Source organism: Schistocerca americana, chromosome 4 (genome assembly GCF_021461395.2).
Source record: "Schistocerca americana isolate TAMUIC-IGC-003095 chromosome 4, iqSchAmer2.1, whole genome shotgun sequence".
Taxonomy (NCBI): Eukaryota; Metazoa; Arthropoda; class Insecta; order Orthoptera; family Acrididae; genus Schistocerca; species Schistocerca americana.
The window spans coordinates 361901326-361919869 of record NC_060122.1 but is presented as its reverse complement, the minus strand read 5'-3'; the positions used below and the strand labels follow the sequence as shown (position 1 = coordinate 361919869).

The 18544-nt window shown below is 39.3% G+C and overlaps 1 protein-coding gene across 1 annotated transcript in view; it reads left to right on the top strand.

Moving 5' to 3' along the window:
- LOC124613482 overlaps positions 1–18544 on the top strand; it is a 307477-nt gene that overhangs the window by 256008 nt on the left and 32925 nt on the right. The window contains exon 9 of the mRNA XM_047142191.1: positions 17958–18007. Within this exon, the coding sequence (XP_046998147.1) occupies positions 17958–18007 (50 nt within the window). The remainder of the gene's footprint in view (positions 1–17957; positions 18008–18544) is intronic.

Genomic DNA, 18544 nt, shown 5'->3' with positions numbered 1-18544 from the left:
TTCCTAAATCTCTGTCTTACCATTATATAATCTATCTGATACCTTTTAGTATCTCCAGGGTTCTTCCATGTATACAACCTTCTTTCATGATTCTTAAACCAAGTGTTAGCTATGATTATGTTGTGCTCTGTGCTAAATTCTACCAGGCGGCTTCCTCTTTCATTTCTTAGCCCCAATCCATATTCACCAACTATGTTTTCTTCTCTCCCTTTTCCTACACTCGAATTCCAGTCACCCATGACTATTAAATTTTCGTCTCCCTTCACTATCTGAATAATTTCTTTTATTTCATCATACATTTCTTCAATTTCTTCGTCATCTGCAGAGCTAGTTGGCATATAAACTTGTACTACTGTAGTAGGTGTGGGCTTCGTATCTATCTTGGCCACAATAATGCGTTCACTGTGCTGTTTGTAGTAGCTTACCCGCATTCCTATTTTCCTATTCATTATTAAACCTACTCCTGCATTACCCCTATTTGATTTTGTGTTTATAACCCTGTAGTCACCTGACCAGAAGTCTTGTTCCTCCTGCCACCGAACTTCACTAATTCCCACTATATCTAACTTCAACCTATCCATTTCCCTTTTTAAATTTTCTAACCTACCTGCCCGATTAAGGGATCTGACATTCAACGCTCCGATCCGTAGAAAGCCAGTTTTCTTTCTCCTGATAACGACATCCTCTTGAGTAGTCCACGCCCGGAGATCCGAATGGGGGACTATTTTACCTCCGGAATATTTTACCCAAGAGGACGCCATCATCATTTAACCATACAGTAAAGCTGCATGCCCTCGGGAAAAATTATGGCTGTAGTTTCCCCTTGCTTTCAGCCGTTCGCAGTACCAGCACAGCAAGGCCGTTTTGGTTATTGTTACAAGGCCAGATCAGTCAATCATCCAGACTGTTGCCCTTGCAACTACTGAAAAGGCTGCTGCCCCTCTACAGGAACCACACGGTTGTCTGGCCTCTCAACAGATACCCCTCCGTTGTGGTTGCACCTACGGTATGGCTATCTGTATCGCTGAGGCACGCAAGCCTCCCCACCAACGGCAAGGTCCATGCTTCCTTAATACGATATAATTTAATGTACTTCAACCAACACTCTATAAGGACAAAAATGTACAATACTCCTCCCTTCCATTTTGGAATTGGTTCAAAGAAATCTGCTGCTGTAAGATCGTGTAATGCCTTAGGAATGATTGGATACATTTTGTATTTAACGTGAGTGTTACTCTATTTAGTTTCTGAGAGGTTTCACGAGATCTTATTAAAGTGTGTCTACAAAAGGTAACAGTTCTTCTACAGTTTTCTACTCATTACACAGTATATCTTTTCTGTTGTAAATGGGTGAATGTCTTATTAGAATTCGAACTAACCCTTCCTCCTCCATGGGCTTTATCTAAGTACTTCGCACTTGTTAAATGCCAGTCAGGATACTTTCTCATCGTACCCCAGGTACTGTTATAATGCTTAGGCTCCCACAAATCAGATATTAATTTTTCCTGGGCACTAGTTGATCAATACTTCTCCTTAAACTTCTTCTGGAAGTCTGCCCAAGAAGAAAAGTTCTCGATGTTCGCTGTGCCGCACTCCGAAGCTTCTCCTAAAAGGTACCCTACCGCAAATTTGATCTTTTATGAATCTTCCCACTTTTTCGGCAAGGCTTGGTTAAACCATTTCAGAAAATGGGTAGGATGTACTTCCCCATCTGGCTTAAACTTAGGGAACTGTCTAGATAATGCTGAATTTGCTCCCCATTGCAAATCTGTCATAACTTCACTAGTTAATACTACGTTGGGAGAAGTCACTCTACCTGTTCCTCCAGATTACTGATATTTATTATATCTGAAGGGGCTACTTTCTCTTTAAAATTTCTTTCCACGTTATCAACTTGCATGGTAACGCCAGCAATTTGTGATTGGACTATAGGAGTTAGTTGTCATGCATTTCAACACTTTCCTTTAAAGTGAGAAATCTTTGTTTTATCGCATCAAATGTAACTTTCCATACGCTTTGAAATGATCCTAATTTTTCACTAAATGCATATTCTACATTATTACATTTATCTTCAAGATCAAATTCTAGTTTTTTAGCTAAGTCCTGAAATTGGTTACTCTGTGTCTGACTAAAGTCAGGGAACAGTTGGTTTAAATGGTTAGTCATGGAATTAGTTAATTCATTCTTTAAATCTAATTTCAAACTCTCCACTTTAGCATTTAAGGCACTGAACTTAGCATTTAAAACCTGTGCTTCTAGTTTTTTACTTAAAGTAGCACTTAGCTCCTTTCTTATATAAGTATTTTGAGCAGTAAATTCTTTACTTTGTGCATCTAATCTAGAATTTAATTGCAAGCTCTGAACTTCTAGGTTTTTACTTAAGTAGTAATTTGAGCATTTACAGCTCCACTAGGCTATAATTAAATTCACTATTTCAGACCAGTCTGGCATTTCCCTAGTCACTTTAATAGCTGTGGCTGGTTCTGCTAGTTGCTGTTCTTGATCCATATTCTTTCTACTTTTAGATCTAGTGTTCATTAAAAAAATTCACCTCTGAGTATAATAACTATACTAACAGTCTGTTATTGAACAGTGTCCTTAACTTCAGATTCAAATAATTATTGTCTTTCGCTCACCAGGCGTAGAGTCTTCAGCTGTGTCGGTGAGCAGGTGCGGAATCAGTGCCAGTAAACAGCATGGGTGCCAGCAGCGTTGAAGTTTAGTTCAGCATTGGTGTCGATGAACAGATTTGTAGTCAGCACCGGTGAGCAGCAGTTGGCGCCGTTGGTGTCAGTTGCTGGTTATTGCATCCACACCCCCGCGATGGGTCTGAGGGCTGCTTACTCTCCACACTGGATCCTCATCATCGAATAAATCTCATTGTAAACTCTTCTTAGTCTAAACTGTTGAGGTTTCCCTTACTTCTTCTTTCGTCTTGTATTTATCAACTTTAACCCCTTTTGTCGTTTATGCAGAATCCAACTTTGCGAAACAATTTCTCTGTCTTGTTACTATTGGTTGCTGTGGCAAGTCACAATATCTTCTTATCTTGATTTTGTTGTAAAATTCCTCTTTCTTCGAGTCCTGATCATGTCGGTTGCCGTATTTTAATAGTTCGACGACAAGAGAAGCAGAACAAAACTGCATTGAGCACTTTCCTTTTCTCTTATTACAATTGACTTACTTGAAACGTTCAGCCGATCCTCTTCTCTGGATATGCAGCTGTGTCAATCTCCACAACTACTTCTCCGAAGAACTGCTGCTGGTTAGAGGGATTTAAAAAAAAAAAAATCTCTCTCTCTCTCTCTCTCTCTCTCTCTCTCTCTCTCTCTCTCTCTCTGTCTCTCTCTCTCTCTTCTTGAAATAACTGGCTACTCTCATAATACTTTCAGTTCAGTTCTGGTATATTTCCATTTCCACAAGTCTCACATAAGTATACAAATTCTTGCAAGTCAATTGCGTCTTTAACCGTCAGATACTATTAAGTATATTTACAATGTGGTGAGCTTAATAACCACCAGAAATTCAAAGACGGTTCTTGCTTCTAGCAAGTCTAACACCCAAATTAAGAGTCTCCAGTCAAATCATATTTCATTTGTTCATAACAACTCATACTTAAAACATCGAGTGTTCGAGACGATGGAAGACCGAGTCTCTCTAGAATTTATCTCGAATTTCTTGAGGCACTACTGAATGGGTGGCCCATTGGTAGGTACCAGCACAAACCAAAGAAGAGGGCTCATGTAGCCAGTCCTCCAGAATCAGGAATTACAAGAAGTTCTTCAGTATATAGTAACAGAATGCATGCTGCTGCTTAGAATGTTTTTTTTTTTTTAATTGTTAGAAGTAAAGAGAACACTTTTGAGAAAGGTTTAGATGACATTGTAGATACGTTAAAATCTGTCAGGTGGTTGCACAATGGAACATTGTTGGTGGAAACCTCTAGTTCCCAACAAACATTAAATCTGCAGAAAGCAAAAAGCCTTGAGCTCTACACCATCTTGAATTACAGCAAAGATGTTGTGATTTTCAGGGATCTGGTGGAGATTCCCAAGGAGGAATTGAAAGATGAGTGGGGTCAAGAAGGTATAGCTAGTGTACAAAACATCATAAAGGGAAGGGCCCAAAAGACACTGAACATCTTGAAGTGCCTTAGCCAGAGGTCCTGGGGAGTGGACAAAGTCCATCTCCTCCAGCTTTATAGGGCTTGTGTGAGATCGCAGCTGGACCACGGGTGCCTGGTGTACAGGTCAGAGAGGCCTTCTTGCCAGAAGATCATTGGTGCCACACGCCATGAGGGCACCAGGCTAGCCATGGGCAATTATAGGACCAGTCCCATACCCAGTCTGTATGCTGGCACTGGTGAACCAGCACTTGCCATCCAGCACCAACTCATTGTGTCGTATCAGGCACGTCAGTTTCTTACTGTTCCCACCTCCCGAGCATACCACACCAACTGCCACTCTAGATACTACAGAGGCCCAGAGCGATTTTAGATTTAATGCATTACGGGAGAAATCACACTCCTGTATATGTTTTTAACACATTATTTTATGAAATTTTGGCTTAAAAACTTAAATAGGGGACTCTGTTGGTTGCTCTGTTGTTTTGAGTGCTAAATTACTTGGCTATTCCTATTCCCTGAGTGTCCTTTACTCTTTACAATGCTTGTACCAGCAGATAAAGTAGTCCAGAATATCCTCAGGCTACAAAGGCTGGGGAAGGAGGTGTCTTTCTGTATGGTACCAGGGCACAGGTGTATTGCCGGGAACAAAAGGGCAGATGTAGCAGCCAAGGAGGCATTTTGTGATCCTTAGATACTTCAGTGTGCCATTCTCCTTGATGCTATTGGCTCACTGTTGAGATACAGAGTCCCGTATTGATAAGAAGAAGAGTGGCTGGTAGTGGCAGACAATGAGCTTCATCTCGTAAAGACCACAATACAGCTGTGGCATACCTCCTTCCGGCTGTGCAGGTAGGATGAAGTCCTCGTTACTCGTCATCACATAGGCTAGAACCCTATAAAGCCTGTCTTCTTGCTCTGACAAGAGGACCGTTCAATGTATGGGGTTGTGGCGTACAGATCAGTCTGCTCCACATTTTATTTTCAGACCAGAGGGCTGTGACAGATTTGCCAACAAATCATTTTCAAATGAATGTTGGGAGAGTTCGAAGGTTTTGTGATATGCCCTACTTGTTTTCTATATTTTTTATAAAGGTGTTTTAATTTGTCAACAAGGTAACTGGCTCACCCATGTTTTTCATAAGTGCTCAGCCAGTCACATTTCCCTGTGTCATTATTTTTGCTCTTTCATTTTATTTATGTTTTAATCCAAGCTATAGTACCTTTCACCCTTTCTCTATTGCCTTAAGGCATGTGAGATAGTGATTGTGTGGGCCATCACCAGTGAGGTGGGAATAGGTGACTGAAAGCTGTTTTTTCAGTTATAACCTTGTCACTGAGCACCCATAAACTTTAAAAAATGACACACAAACACGGGAGAAAGATATCTACTGTGTACTGCTCATGAGGAGGTGAATCCATCAGAACACCTGAGGATGACAACATGATTGTTTGGACTGGACTTCTGGGGAGTTGTTTGTATTCCCTATAGACTGCAAGTGACGAATTACTTCCTGGATGGCTGGAAACCACAAACTTGGATGTCTGTAGCCTCCATCTGTGTTGAAAGTAAACTCGTTGTTAGGGTCCCTAGAGGTTTATGGAATTTTCTTCTGAAAAGTTTAGATTTTGTGTCTTGCATATGTATGTAGTTAAAAGCCTGAAGATTTATATATGCACTACTACACACACTGCAATACTGCTGCATACACTGAGAGATGATTCCTAACAGTTAAAATGGACTTGGCTATGCTGTTTTGTCCATCTGCAACAACCAATCATGTAATGGAATTTTCGTTACTTCTCTATGACAGTGCCTCAGTTTTAGCGCAGTTCCAGGCAACTACAGCCTACAGTCAGTGCTTTTGACACTTCATAGTAGAAAGTTGCCTACAGTGCTGCAAGTTGTTAGAGATCTTTACTTACCATATGAAGTATATGTATGACATAAAACTTACTCCAAACAAAAGTATAATATATGTTGTTGTTGTTGTTGTTGTTGTTGTCATCGTCGTCTTCGTCTTCGCCCGTCTAAAGACTGATTTGATGCAGCTCTCCATGCTACTATATCCTTTGCAAACCTCATCATCTCAAAATAACTACTGCAACCTACATCCTTCTGAATCTGCTTACTGTATTCTTCTCTTGGTCTCCCTCTACAATTTTTACCCCCCACCACCACATTTCCCTTCAGTACTGAATTGGTGATCTCTTGATGTCTCAGAATGTGTCCTCTCAATCAATCCTTTCTTTTAGTCAGGTTGTGCCACAAATTTCTTGTCTCGCCATTTCTGTTCAGTGCCGTCTTATTAGTTACGTGACCTACTCATGTAATCAACATTCTGTTGCTCCACATTGTCCATGTTTCACTTTCCACACATGTGCATACTCCATACAAATACTTTCAGAAACTCACTTCATGCCATTGCCAGTCTACATATTATATCCTGTCTTCTTCAGCCATCATCAGTTATTTCGCTGCCCAACTACCAAAACTTGTATCCCTTTTCCTAATCTAATTCCTTCAGCATCACTTGGGTTAAGTCGACTACATTCCATTATCTGTCTTTTGCTTTTGTTTGTATTCATCTTGTATTTCCCTTCCAGACACTGTCCATTCCATTCAAATGCTCTTCCAACTCCTTTGCTGCCTGCTTTCTCTGACAGAATTACGGTGTTGTCGGTAAACCTCAAAATTTTTATTTCTGCTCCCTGAATTTCAATTCCCACTCCAGATTCTTCTTTGGTCTCCTTTATTACTTACTTAATGTACACATTGAATAACATCAGGGATAGGTTACAACCCTGTGTCACTCCCTTCTCAACCACTGCTTCCCTTTCATGCCCCTTGACTCTTATAACTGCTGTCTCGTTTCTGTACGAGTTGTAAATTCTCTTTTGCCCCCTGTATTTTGCCCCTGTGCCCTTCAGAATTTCAAAGAGAGTCAATTTTGTCAAAGTTTTCTCTAAGTCTTCAAATGCTATAAAAATAGGTTTGCCTATCCTTAACCTGTTTTCTAAGGTAAGTCACAGTCTCAGTATTGCCTTGCGTGTTCCTACATTTCACCAAAATCCAAGGTCCGCAGCTCTTGGTCTAGTGGCTAGCATTGCTACCTCTGGATCCCAGGATCCCGGGTTTGATTCCCGGCTGGGTCGGGAATTTTCTCCACCGGGAACTGGGTGTTTGTGTTGTCCTCATCATCACTTGGGAAGTGGAGAGATTGCAACTGGAAAGATTGGGAACTTGTACGGGTGCTGATGACCTCAATGTTGAGCACCCCACAAGCCATCTTCATCATCATCATCTCCAGAATCCAAATTGATCTCCTACAAGGTCAACTTCTGCAGTTTTTCCATTGTTCTTTAAAGAATTTGTGTTAGTACTTTTCAACCATGATGCATTAAACTGATAGTTCAATAATGTTCACTCCTGTCAGCACCTGCTTTCTTTGAAATTGGAATTATTCCATTCTTCTTGAACTCTGAGAGTATTTTGCCTGTCTCTTACATTGTGCACCCTAGATTGAAGATTTTTGTCCTGGCTGGCTCTCCCAAGGCTATAAGTAGTTCTGACAGAATGTCATCTACTCCTAGAGCCTTGTTTTGACTGAAGTCTGTCAGTGCTATATCAAATTTGTCTCGCAGTATCATATCTCCCATCTCATCTTCATCTAGGTCCTCTTTCATTTCTGTAACACTGTCTTCAAGTTCATTTACCTTGTATAGACCCTTATATACTCCTTCCACCTTTCAGCTTTCCTTTCTTTGCTTAGGTCTGGTTTTCCATCTGAGCTTTTGATATTCATGCAGTGGCTTCTCTTTTCTCTAAACACCTCTTTAATTTTCCTGTAGGCAGTATCTATTTTCTCCTAGTGGAACATGCTTCTAAATCCTTACATTTCCCCTCTTTCTGTTCCTGCTTAGCTATTTTGCACTTCCTGTAAGTCTCATTTTTTAATGTATTCCCTTTCACCTGTTTCATTTACTGCATTTTTATATGTTCTCCCTTCATCAAGTAAATTCAGTATCTCTTCTGTTACACAAGGATTTCTCCGAGCCCTTGCCTTTTTACCTTCTTGATACTGTGCTGCCTTCACTATTTCATCTCTCAAAGCTACCCATTCTTCTTCTACAGCATTCATTCCCCCTGTTCTTGTCAATCTTTCCTTAATGCTCCCTCTGAAACTCTGTACAACCTCTATTATGAGAAGGGAAGCTGCTACTCACAATATAGTGGAGACGCTGAGTCACAGGTAGGCACAACAAAAAGACTCTCACAATTAAAGCTTTCACACACACACACACACACACACACACACACACACACACACACGACTGCAGTCTCAAGCAACTGAAACCACACTCAGTAGCAATCTGTCTTTTCCCACATTGTTGATGTTCCTAACTGGAGTTTCTGTTGTTTGATTTTACCTCCAGAATATTTTACCCAAGAGGATGCCATTGTCGTATATACATACAAGGTGCATTCAAGTTCTAAGGCCTCCGATTTTTTTTTCTCCGGACTGGGAAGAGATAGAAACATGCGCATTGTTTTAAAATGAGGCTGTGTTCATTGTCAATACGTCCCAGAGATGGCAGCACCATATGGCAAATGGAATTTTACCACCAGTGGCGAGAATGAGAACTGTTTTAAATACTTAAATGGCGACGTTTTCCTTGCTTGAACAGCGTGCAATCATTCGTTTTCTGATTTTGCGTGGTGTGAAACCTATTGAAATTCATCGACAGTTGAAGGAGGCATGTGGTGATGGAGTTATGGATGTGTCGAAAGTGCGTTCGTAGGTGCGACAGTTTAATGAAGGCAGAACATCGTGTGACAACAAACCGAAACAGCCTCGGGCTTGCACAAGACGGTCTGACGACATGATCGAGAAAGTGGAGAGAACTGTTTTGGGGGATCGCCGAATGACTGTTGAACAGATCGCCTTCAGAGTTGGCATTTCTGTGGGTTCTGTGCACACAATCCTGCATGACGACCTGAAAATGCGAAAAGTGTCATCCAGGTGGGTGCAACGAATGCTGACGGACGACCACATGGCTGCCCCTGTGGCATGTTGCCAAGCAATGTTGACGCGCAACGACAGCATGAATGGGACTTTCTTTTCGTCGGTTGTGACAATGGACGAGACGTGGATGCCATTTTTCAATCCAGAAACAAAGCACCAGTCAGCTCAATAGAAGCACACAGATTCACCGCCACCAAAAAATTTCGGGTAACCGCCAGTGCTGAAAAAATGATGGTGTCCATGTTCTGGGACAGTGAGGGCGTAATCCTTACCCATTGCGTTCCAAAGTGCACTACGGTAACAGGTGCAACCTAGGAAAATGTTTTGAAGAACAAATTCCTTCCTGCACTGCAACAAAAACGTCCGGGAAGGGCTGCGCGTGTGCTGTTTCAGCAAGACAACGCACCCGCACATCGAGCTTACGTTACGCAACAGTTTCTTCGTGATAACAACTTTGAAGTGATTCCTCATGCTCCCTACTCACCTGACCTGGCTCCTAATGACTTTTGGCTTTTTCCAACAATGAAAGACACTCTCCGTGGCCGCACATTCACCAGCCACGCTGCTATTGCCTCAGTGATTTTCCAGTGTTCAAAACAGACTCCTAAAGAAGCCTTCGCCACTGCCATGGAATCATGGCGTCAGCGTTGTGAAAAATGTGTACGTCTGCAGGGCGATTACGTCGAGAAGTAACGCCAGTTTCATCGATTTCGGGTGAGTAGTTAATTAGAAAAAAAATCGGAGGCCTTAGAACTTGAATGCACCTCGTACAGTAGAGCTGCATGCTTTCAGGAAAAATTACAGTTGTAATTTCCCATTCCCTTCAGTTGTTCGCAGTACGAGCGTGGCAAGGCCATTTTGGTTGAGATTACAAGGGCAGATCAGTCAGTCATCCAGACTGTTGTCCCTGCAACTAATGAAAACGCTGCTGCCCCTCTCCAGGTACTATATGTTTGTCTTTCCTCTCAACAGATACCCTTCAGTTGTGGTTGCAACTATAGTACAGCTACGTGTATCGCTGAGGCATGAAAGTCGCACCACCAATGGCGAGCTCCATGGTTCATGATATCTATGTTCAGTAAATCTTGGCATCAGGCCAAGTTCTTTTACGACCATAGCCTATGAGTTCCTGACAATATGTCCCAAGCCTATCCTACTCACTCTGTGACACTTTTGATAAGCATTGTCTTGACTGAAGTTCTAGACCAACAAAACCTCATTATTGGCAGAACAGCATCAGTATCTAAAGCTACTCGAAGCATAGAAACTGTTGAGGGTTGGCATTTGAACTTTAATTACAATAACACTTGGCTGTTAATGAAGGTAGATTTTTACTACTTTTTATTATCTGCCTCAGAGCTACATATGCAGTGGGATATGGCATGTTAATGATCTTTGGAAAATATCAGAACACCACTAAAACTATGACTGATCTTACAGTTTGTAAAATAAATGAAAAAAGATCAGATCAACAACTTCAGATATGATAGTAACAAAAAATTACACCGGAAAGTTAAAGGGCATTAAAAGTGTATGTATTAAGTGTGAAAAGATTGGTGTAAAACTTAATTTTAGAAAACAAACATTGTAACAAAACAAGAGGAAGGGTAATATGGAATTCAAGGAAGACATCATGGAAGAGGTCAGTAAATGTGTATTTCTAAATTACCTTATGTGATGATGACAAATAAGTAGTTTATGTAGTGAGCAAGTAAGAAGGCCAACCCTAAGAAGAGTTTTGCAATTTAATTAAGCTTGTTAAAACAAACTAAAATTCCACTACAAGCAAACATGAAAAATCAAGAAAGATTCTAATCCTTCCAGTAACTTCATGTAGCTGTATTGTGAGCAGTGAAGTAAGTTGATTGCAAGAAAATAGGTACACCTGTCAGATGGATTTTAAAGAGGATTAAGAGGCATTAGAGTATGGAAGAAAAAAAAAATCTAAACTAAAATAAAGAAATATATTTAGGTCAAAATGTCTCAGTGTACACTTAGAATGGAAGTTGAAGACTCACTTGACAAAACCATAGTACTCTGATAAGCAGAGGGTTGAATATGCAGAATAATGGAGAAGAAAATGAGTAAACAGTGCTAGATCATCATCTTGTCAATAAAGACTGACATTGTCTGTCACATCCAAAGGAATGCTAAACAACTTAATGGACCATGATAGCAGCGAGATGTATTCTTTCATCTTAAGGCAGATTGTGATACACTGCAGTCTTGTAATAAACACTGTGGTTTGGAACCATTTCTGTTATAGAGCTCTGCTGGAAATACAACATTGCATTCAACAATGTAGGAAAAGACAGATTGCTACTTATCATAAAGAAGAGACGTTAAGTTGCAGACAGGTACAATTAAAAGACACTTACATAAGGCTTTCGGCCACAGCCTTTATCAGTAAAAGAGAGACACACACATGACCACCAACTCCAACATCTTGTGCCTGTCTGCAACTTAACATGTCTTCTTTACGGTAAGTAGCAATCTGTCTTTTCCTACATTGTTGATATTCCTACGTGGAGTCTACCATACATTCAGTTAGTATCTACAGTGCAAGTGAAATGAAATTTAAATTCACATTGAGACTTTAAATGTAGTGCTCTGCTGAATAGTCTGAGTAATTGCACTTCAGAAACAGCTACCAGTAGTTATGTTTTCCAGTGTCCTCCCAGATCTTTCCTGAACCATTTTGCACACAGCGTAAAGTATACAGACTGTCTCACTGCATATACTGTTCAACTGTAGTTAAGTAAGAATCAAATGAAGGCACTTTCAAAATGTAGGTATATCCGCACTGGGGTTTACACTGAGGTCCTTAAGAAACTTCACTTTCTAAAGTTGTTCATATCCCTGTCCCACCATCCATAATGTTTTTTTGTGGTTTCTCTAGGCCACTTAAGGCAAATGCCAGGATAGTGCCTGTGAAAAGAACACACACAGTAATTTTCCACTTCCTTGTACAGTACAAGCTTGTGCTACATCATCATCTTCAACATAGAATTAAACTCTAATATTCCTTCATTTAAAAGTAAATGTACAGCAAGACAGGCTTGGATAGCTCCATTATTACAATATTTTGCATTACAGTACAGTCGTTGTAGTCTGAGGTGAACAAAACTGGGATCACTTCAAACTCTTGAAGACTAGGACTATGCTGTAGTATACAGAGAAGTTGCAGCATTAGAAAATTGTAGCGAAATGCAGGAAGATCTGCAGTGGATAGGCACTTGGTGCAGGGAGTGGCAACTGACCCTTAACATAGACAAATGTAATGTATTGCAAATACATAGAAAGAAGGATCCTTTATTGTATGATTATATGATAGCGGGACAAATACTGGTAGCAGTTACTTCTGTAAAATATCTGGGATTATGCGTGCGGAACGATTTGAAGTGGAATGATCATATAAAATTAATTGTTGGTAAGGCGGGTACCAGGTTGAGATTCATTGGGAGAGTCCTTAGAAAACGTAGTCCATCAACAAAGGAGGTGGCTTACAAAACACTCATTCGACCTATACTTGAGTATTGCTCATCAGTGTGGGATCCGTACCAGATCGGGTTGACGGAGGAGATAGAGAAGATCCAAAGAAGAGCGGCGCATTTCGTCACAGGGTTATTTGGTAACCGTGATAGCGTTACGGAGATGTTTAAGAAACTCAAGTGGCAGACTCTACAAGAGAGGTGCTCTGCATCGCGGTGTAGCTTGCTCACCAGGGTTCGAGAGGGTGCGTTTCTGGATGAGGTATCGAATATATTGCTTCCCCCTACTTATACCTCCCGAGGAGATCACGAATGTAAAATTAGAGAGATTCGAGCGTGCACGGAGGCTTTCAGACAGCCGTTCTTCCCGCGAACCATACGCAACTGGAACAGAAAAGGGAGGTAATGACAGTGGCACGTAAAGTGCCCTCTGCCACACACCGTTGGGTGGCTTGCGGAGTATAAATGTAGGTGTAGATGTATCAAAATTTATTTTGGAGAAAGAAATAAAATGATATTGAAAAGAATACAGGAGTAAAAATATGAACCTTACTGGAACAAAGTGTTTACATAGGCTTTTACATTGGCAAAATAAAGATTTTCTCTTAAGTCTGGTAACAGTTCAGTTCACATAATAATGGAGTGTTTTTTGTTTGGCAAAGCTGCAACATTTCCACACAGCAATACTACACCAACTTCTGAAGAGTAGGAGGTCAGTTGGTGTCGCCTCAGGCTGCTGTTCCACGTGGCTGATAGTGGTCTCAAGTGTAGTGTAGCCCACCAGTGTGACTCGTCAACAGCCTCATTATTCTCACACTGTTTTGGGGTGATACCCAAGCCTATCACAGAAGAACAAAAACATAGACTAAACAGGCTGTAATTTATTTATTATTTGTGCTCTTAGCTAATTTTGACCATTTTCACACTCTTATCACAATCCTCAAGTTTCGCATCAGATTTTACTAAATAGCTAGTACATATGTAAAGGCACACATTGTTTTCATGTGCATGTGTAGCAAAGTTACTCATATGTGTGTTACTAATGGACATAATCAAGGGCATTACTCAATTGTATTGTGTTATACACGTACCGGTACATGAAAATGTTGTGTGCCAGTACATATGTATTGGCTACTTAGTCAAATGTGATGTGGAGGTAAGGCAGTGATAAGTGCTTGAAAATGACCAACAGTTGAAATTAGCTAATAGCACAGACAATAATTATATTACAGCCTGCTTGAAGCAAGTTTTCATTCTTAAAACTTACTGAGGCTGTGGACATCCACAAGAACAAAATTCTATAACTTCCAAGAGTTTGTCTGATTTAACCACTCCATTATTTCCACATTTTCTGTCTCTTTGCAATCTGACAATCTTCCGATGAAATATCACAAAGGGTGATCGGCCCATCGCCAAAATCTTTGGTTTCTGTATCAGGCCTACTTTCCTGTAGAATTTCTCTCCATGATTTAAAAACTGGATCTGACTTTATCTTGATCCAAGAGTCTCTTATCCAGTACACTGTGAGAAGTATCTGTGTGGAGTCATTAACGCAGATGCAACTAATGGGAGTGAATTGTTTGACAGGTGTTGTGCTATGAGCGGTTGGGAGGAAAGAAATTGAGGTCAATACACTGTATAGTAGGTCTTTTTTTATGAGACTTGGATTTATTGAAAACTTGCAATTCAGAGACTCAAAGTATCGAGACTGTATTGTACAGCAAAGAAAGAATCTTTAGGGCACCAATTGTCTGTAAATACTTGAACAAATGGTATGGGACACAGACAGATTGCTGCTTATTATGTTCTGTAAAATCTTTTTACTATTTCTGCATTTAATGTTCCTATAATATTTATTTTTTGTATTTTAAGTCTCTACATGTACTAAAGCACAAAATTATTAAACTAGTGTCAGGTGTTCTTGACCCACTCATAGACAGGGCTAATGCGAATCATAACGGGTGTTCAATGAGACTTGGAGTACCAATTTGATACTCTCTCTTACGTCTTTTACTTATTACAGGTATATTTCCTTTCTGAGATGTTATTTGTGTCTGATGTCGGCCAAGTCACTCACTTCTCTAATTCATTATGCTCAAAAGGCAGAGTTGGTAGTGAATCAAGAGTACTGAAGGTGTTTTGGTACTCTCATGTTTTCTGTCTCATATGCAATGTATGCATGACTTGGGCAATGTAGGTAGGGTTCATATTCCAATTTGTTACAGTGATACAGTCCATTATTCAAGTAAACATTTTCTCACGGTAGCCATAACTTCATGTAGTGTGGTTGATATGTGTTGGTTATGGCAAAAAACTATCTAAGGCATGTATGTTATTTCTTACACACATCCTACAATTAGCAACAATTTTGATACACTAATGTTAAAGTAGCTTCTATGCAATTGAAGGTCTTACTGATGTGTTTGTTTTCTTTAATTAATGTACTTAGTGTATATAAAACATTCACTGTAAGCTGGTGTTTTGAATGTAAGTTAAAGAAGTCGTCCCTTTAATGCGGCGGGGTGAAGAATTGGCTCATGTAGTAACACAGACAGCAAGGAAAGGAGTATATATTTATGTAGTCATACACAAAGTGCATGTGCAAAAATATAGAGAATTTCAAATAACATACACTGAACACATATCTGTAAAGTACTTTGCATTAAGTACCCTTGAGTGTGTTATTACACTCAGTATAATGATAGACAGTGGTATTCAGCAGCATCAGTACACTACCACATTTTTAAAACTGCTTGAAACTTTATCTTTTTGCTGGTGATAATGCTACTGCTACCAATCCAGCAGAGAGTGAGGGCGCAACATGTAAAATGGCTCATCTACACAAGGGTTTTGTTGCACACTGTTGCATTTGCCCTTACATAAGCAAATAACTATTATTAAGGTGACCTAAGAGATCAGTCAGTGAAATACTGATATGTAAGACATGAGTAAATTAAGTAATGAAATTGGGAATTAAAACTGTGACCCTTGGGGTATTAATGTACATTTAACGCATGTTTGAATTAACTTTTGCTTCATTCATAGTAGATCACTTTGCTATGAAATGATGGCCCTACATATACTGTACACAGTGTTACAGTGCAGTTGCAAGAAAATAAATAGTTCATTGTATCACAATCACTATAAGTTGCACTTCACAGCTTAAATTCTGAACTCACAAACTGATACACCAAACATTAAGATCACATTAATCCTGTAGGCTATTGTAATGTTCCTACCTCGGAACTCAAACACACGCAGCCCCTAAGCAGTTAATCCACCCTTACCAACATGGCTCCAGCCAGGAAAAGATCATGATCTCTTCCTTGCTTGCTCTGTCCTGAGTTTTGGTATGTGAGACACTACTCCAGTCAAACTAATATCCATATAACTGACCATCATTCGCGTACAAAAACATTTTTTATAATATTCAAATACTTCAAACAAATACTTTAAACAATTTTTATACAATTATTGTTATCAAATACTATAATTTCTTGTCTTTTTCTTTTTTAATTTTTTTTTACTCGTACATGAACCAGAACAAAATTCCTCATGAAACTACTACTGTATTCTCTCACACCATTTCACATTCTGTTATATAAAATCCTGAACAATTATTAATCTGTAAATTTATTGTTAAATAAACATAGTAAATTAAATATCAATACAAATTATCCACATAGAGGTTAATAGCTTCATGTATTTGTGGATAACTCTGTTTTACACACACAGTTTCACCTGTTACCGTACATGCAAATATTTACTCATTTATGTAACATATACTTATTTTTTATTTATGAGTTAAGAAATATTGTGTGCTGTACACCTTGCTGTCACAAGTCAGAAAACATCTGTCAGTTCTGGATTGTCAAGCTGTGACCTTTCAGTCTTGTTTTTTTTTTTCTTTTTGTGGCAGAAAAAGTTATTCACAACAAAAAGGTAACTCAGACAGGAGACATGATCTTAGCGCATTTCTGTTTACTTTGAGAAGAGAAATTCTTTTATGTGTATGATGTGCATCAAGTACCTCTGTACCATGTTCAAGATTCTACCTGTCCTTTAAAAGTAGAATTATCTTAATGAGCTACTTCAGATAGAAAGTATCTGGTACTACAGAAAACAATATGCCGATAAAATCGTTTAATTTTGCATGCTATGTAGATCCTGAAATCTTGTCTCAAAATTCTGGTGAAGTCGTACAATCTTCTGTTGGTAAATTATGAAATATGAGGTTGAAGGTAATTGCAATGTTGAAAAACATTTGGAAGTTGTAAGGTTTACTGTACCATGCTATTTTAAAATGATGAATTGTGTTCATAACTGAATTAACTGTTTCATACACGTTAATGACTGGCTGCTTAGTGGAATGTGTAAGTTACATAACTGTATTATTGTACCACCGAAAAAAGTTATCATTGCAAAATTATGGTTATTCGTGCTGTTTCATTTTCATAAACAGTATGGTTTTTCCCAAAGCACAAAGAACTTACTGAAAACCTTCCCTCTGCTAAATAAGAGAGAGAGAGAGAGAGAGAGAGAGAGAGAGAGAGAGAGAGAGAGTGCGTTTCTTGTTTAAATTAGGAAGCTGTCATGTGTACAAAGCTCATTGCCCATTGCCTCAAACAGTTTCTGCCCAGACTAACAGACATATGTGTTTATTGTGATACTTTGCTTGAATTTACTTCATATTAACCTGCAATGTTATGCCATAGGTATGTCCTATGTGTACCGAGTAAGGTGGTACAGTGGTAAGCACACTAGACTCTCATTCAGCAGGGCAGTAGTTCAAACCTGCATCCAGTCATCCTGATTTAGGTTTCCCATGATTTCTCTAAATCGCATCAGGCAAATGATGGGATGGTTCCTTTGAAAGTGCACCACCGACTCTCTTCCCCATCCTTCCCTAATCTGATGGGACCGATGACTTCACTCTTTGGTCTGCTCCTCCAAATCAATCAACCAACCAATCTTGTGTGTTTGTGTGGAAGGTTTTGCGAGTGTACATTTATTGAGTTGTCTGATACTTTCAGAATTTAAATCAGTTTCTAAAGTCAAGAAAGATTTATATAAAGCCTCACATGTTATGTGAATGCAGGATGCGACTCAGATTTATTCCATTCCATTTGTTTATATTTTTCAACCACTTCCCTAGGTTACTGTGTTTTAGGTGTATACTTGTGCTGTCTCATAAATTTAAAATTTACTGTATTGTTAGGTTGATAGCATTTTCCATATTTCTGTGTTGATGGTCTCTGTGATTATGACTTCAGCCGTATTTTCCATTTAATAATCTGTTTTTTAATTTATTTTCAGACAGAAATGATATTTGCCAGAATTCTCCTCAAGAACTACATAGTGTTCAGGTATGTTACTCTGAATATTAGATTTGTGTGTGTTTGAGCTGATGATTGTCACAGTATGATGATGGAAGCTAACACCTTGTGATTCTCTACAGATGTATATTAACTCATGATCATGTTGCAGAATTAATAGAAGATGGAAGTAATACCACAATGATAACTTCTAATAAGGTTCATTCAGTTTTCAAGGTCTCCCTTTTTTCCCCTGATGTAGTATTTACTCTCAAATAATTGAAGCTTCAGTCACTTATCATCCCAGTTGGAGATACCACACTTCCCATATCTGATATTGAAGCTTGATAGCTGCATCAATGGGACCTCCATTACAGACAAGGGAATCTCCCCATGGCACCCCCCTCAGATTTAGTTATAAGCTGGCACAGTGGATAGGCCTTGAAAAACTGAACACACATCAATCGAGAAAACAGGAAGAAGTTGTGTGGAACTATGAAAAAAATAAGCAAAATATACAAACTGAGTAGTCCATGTGCAAAATAGGCAACATCAAGAATAGTATGAGCTGAGGAGCACCGTGGTCCC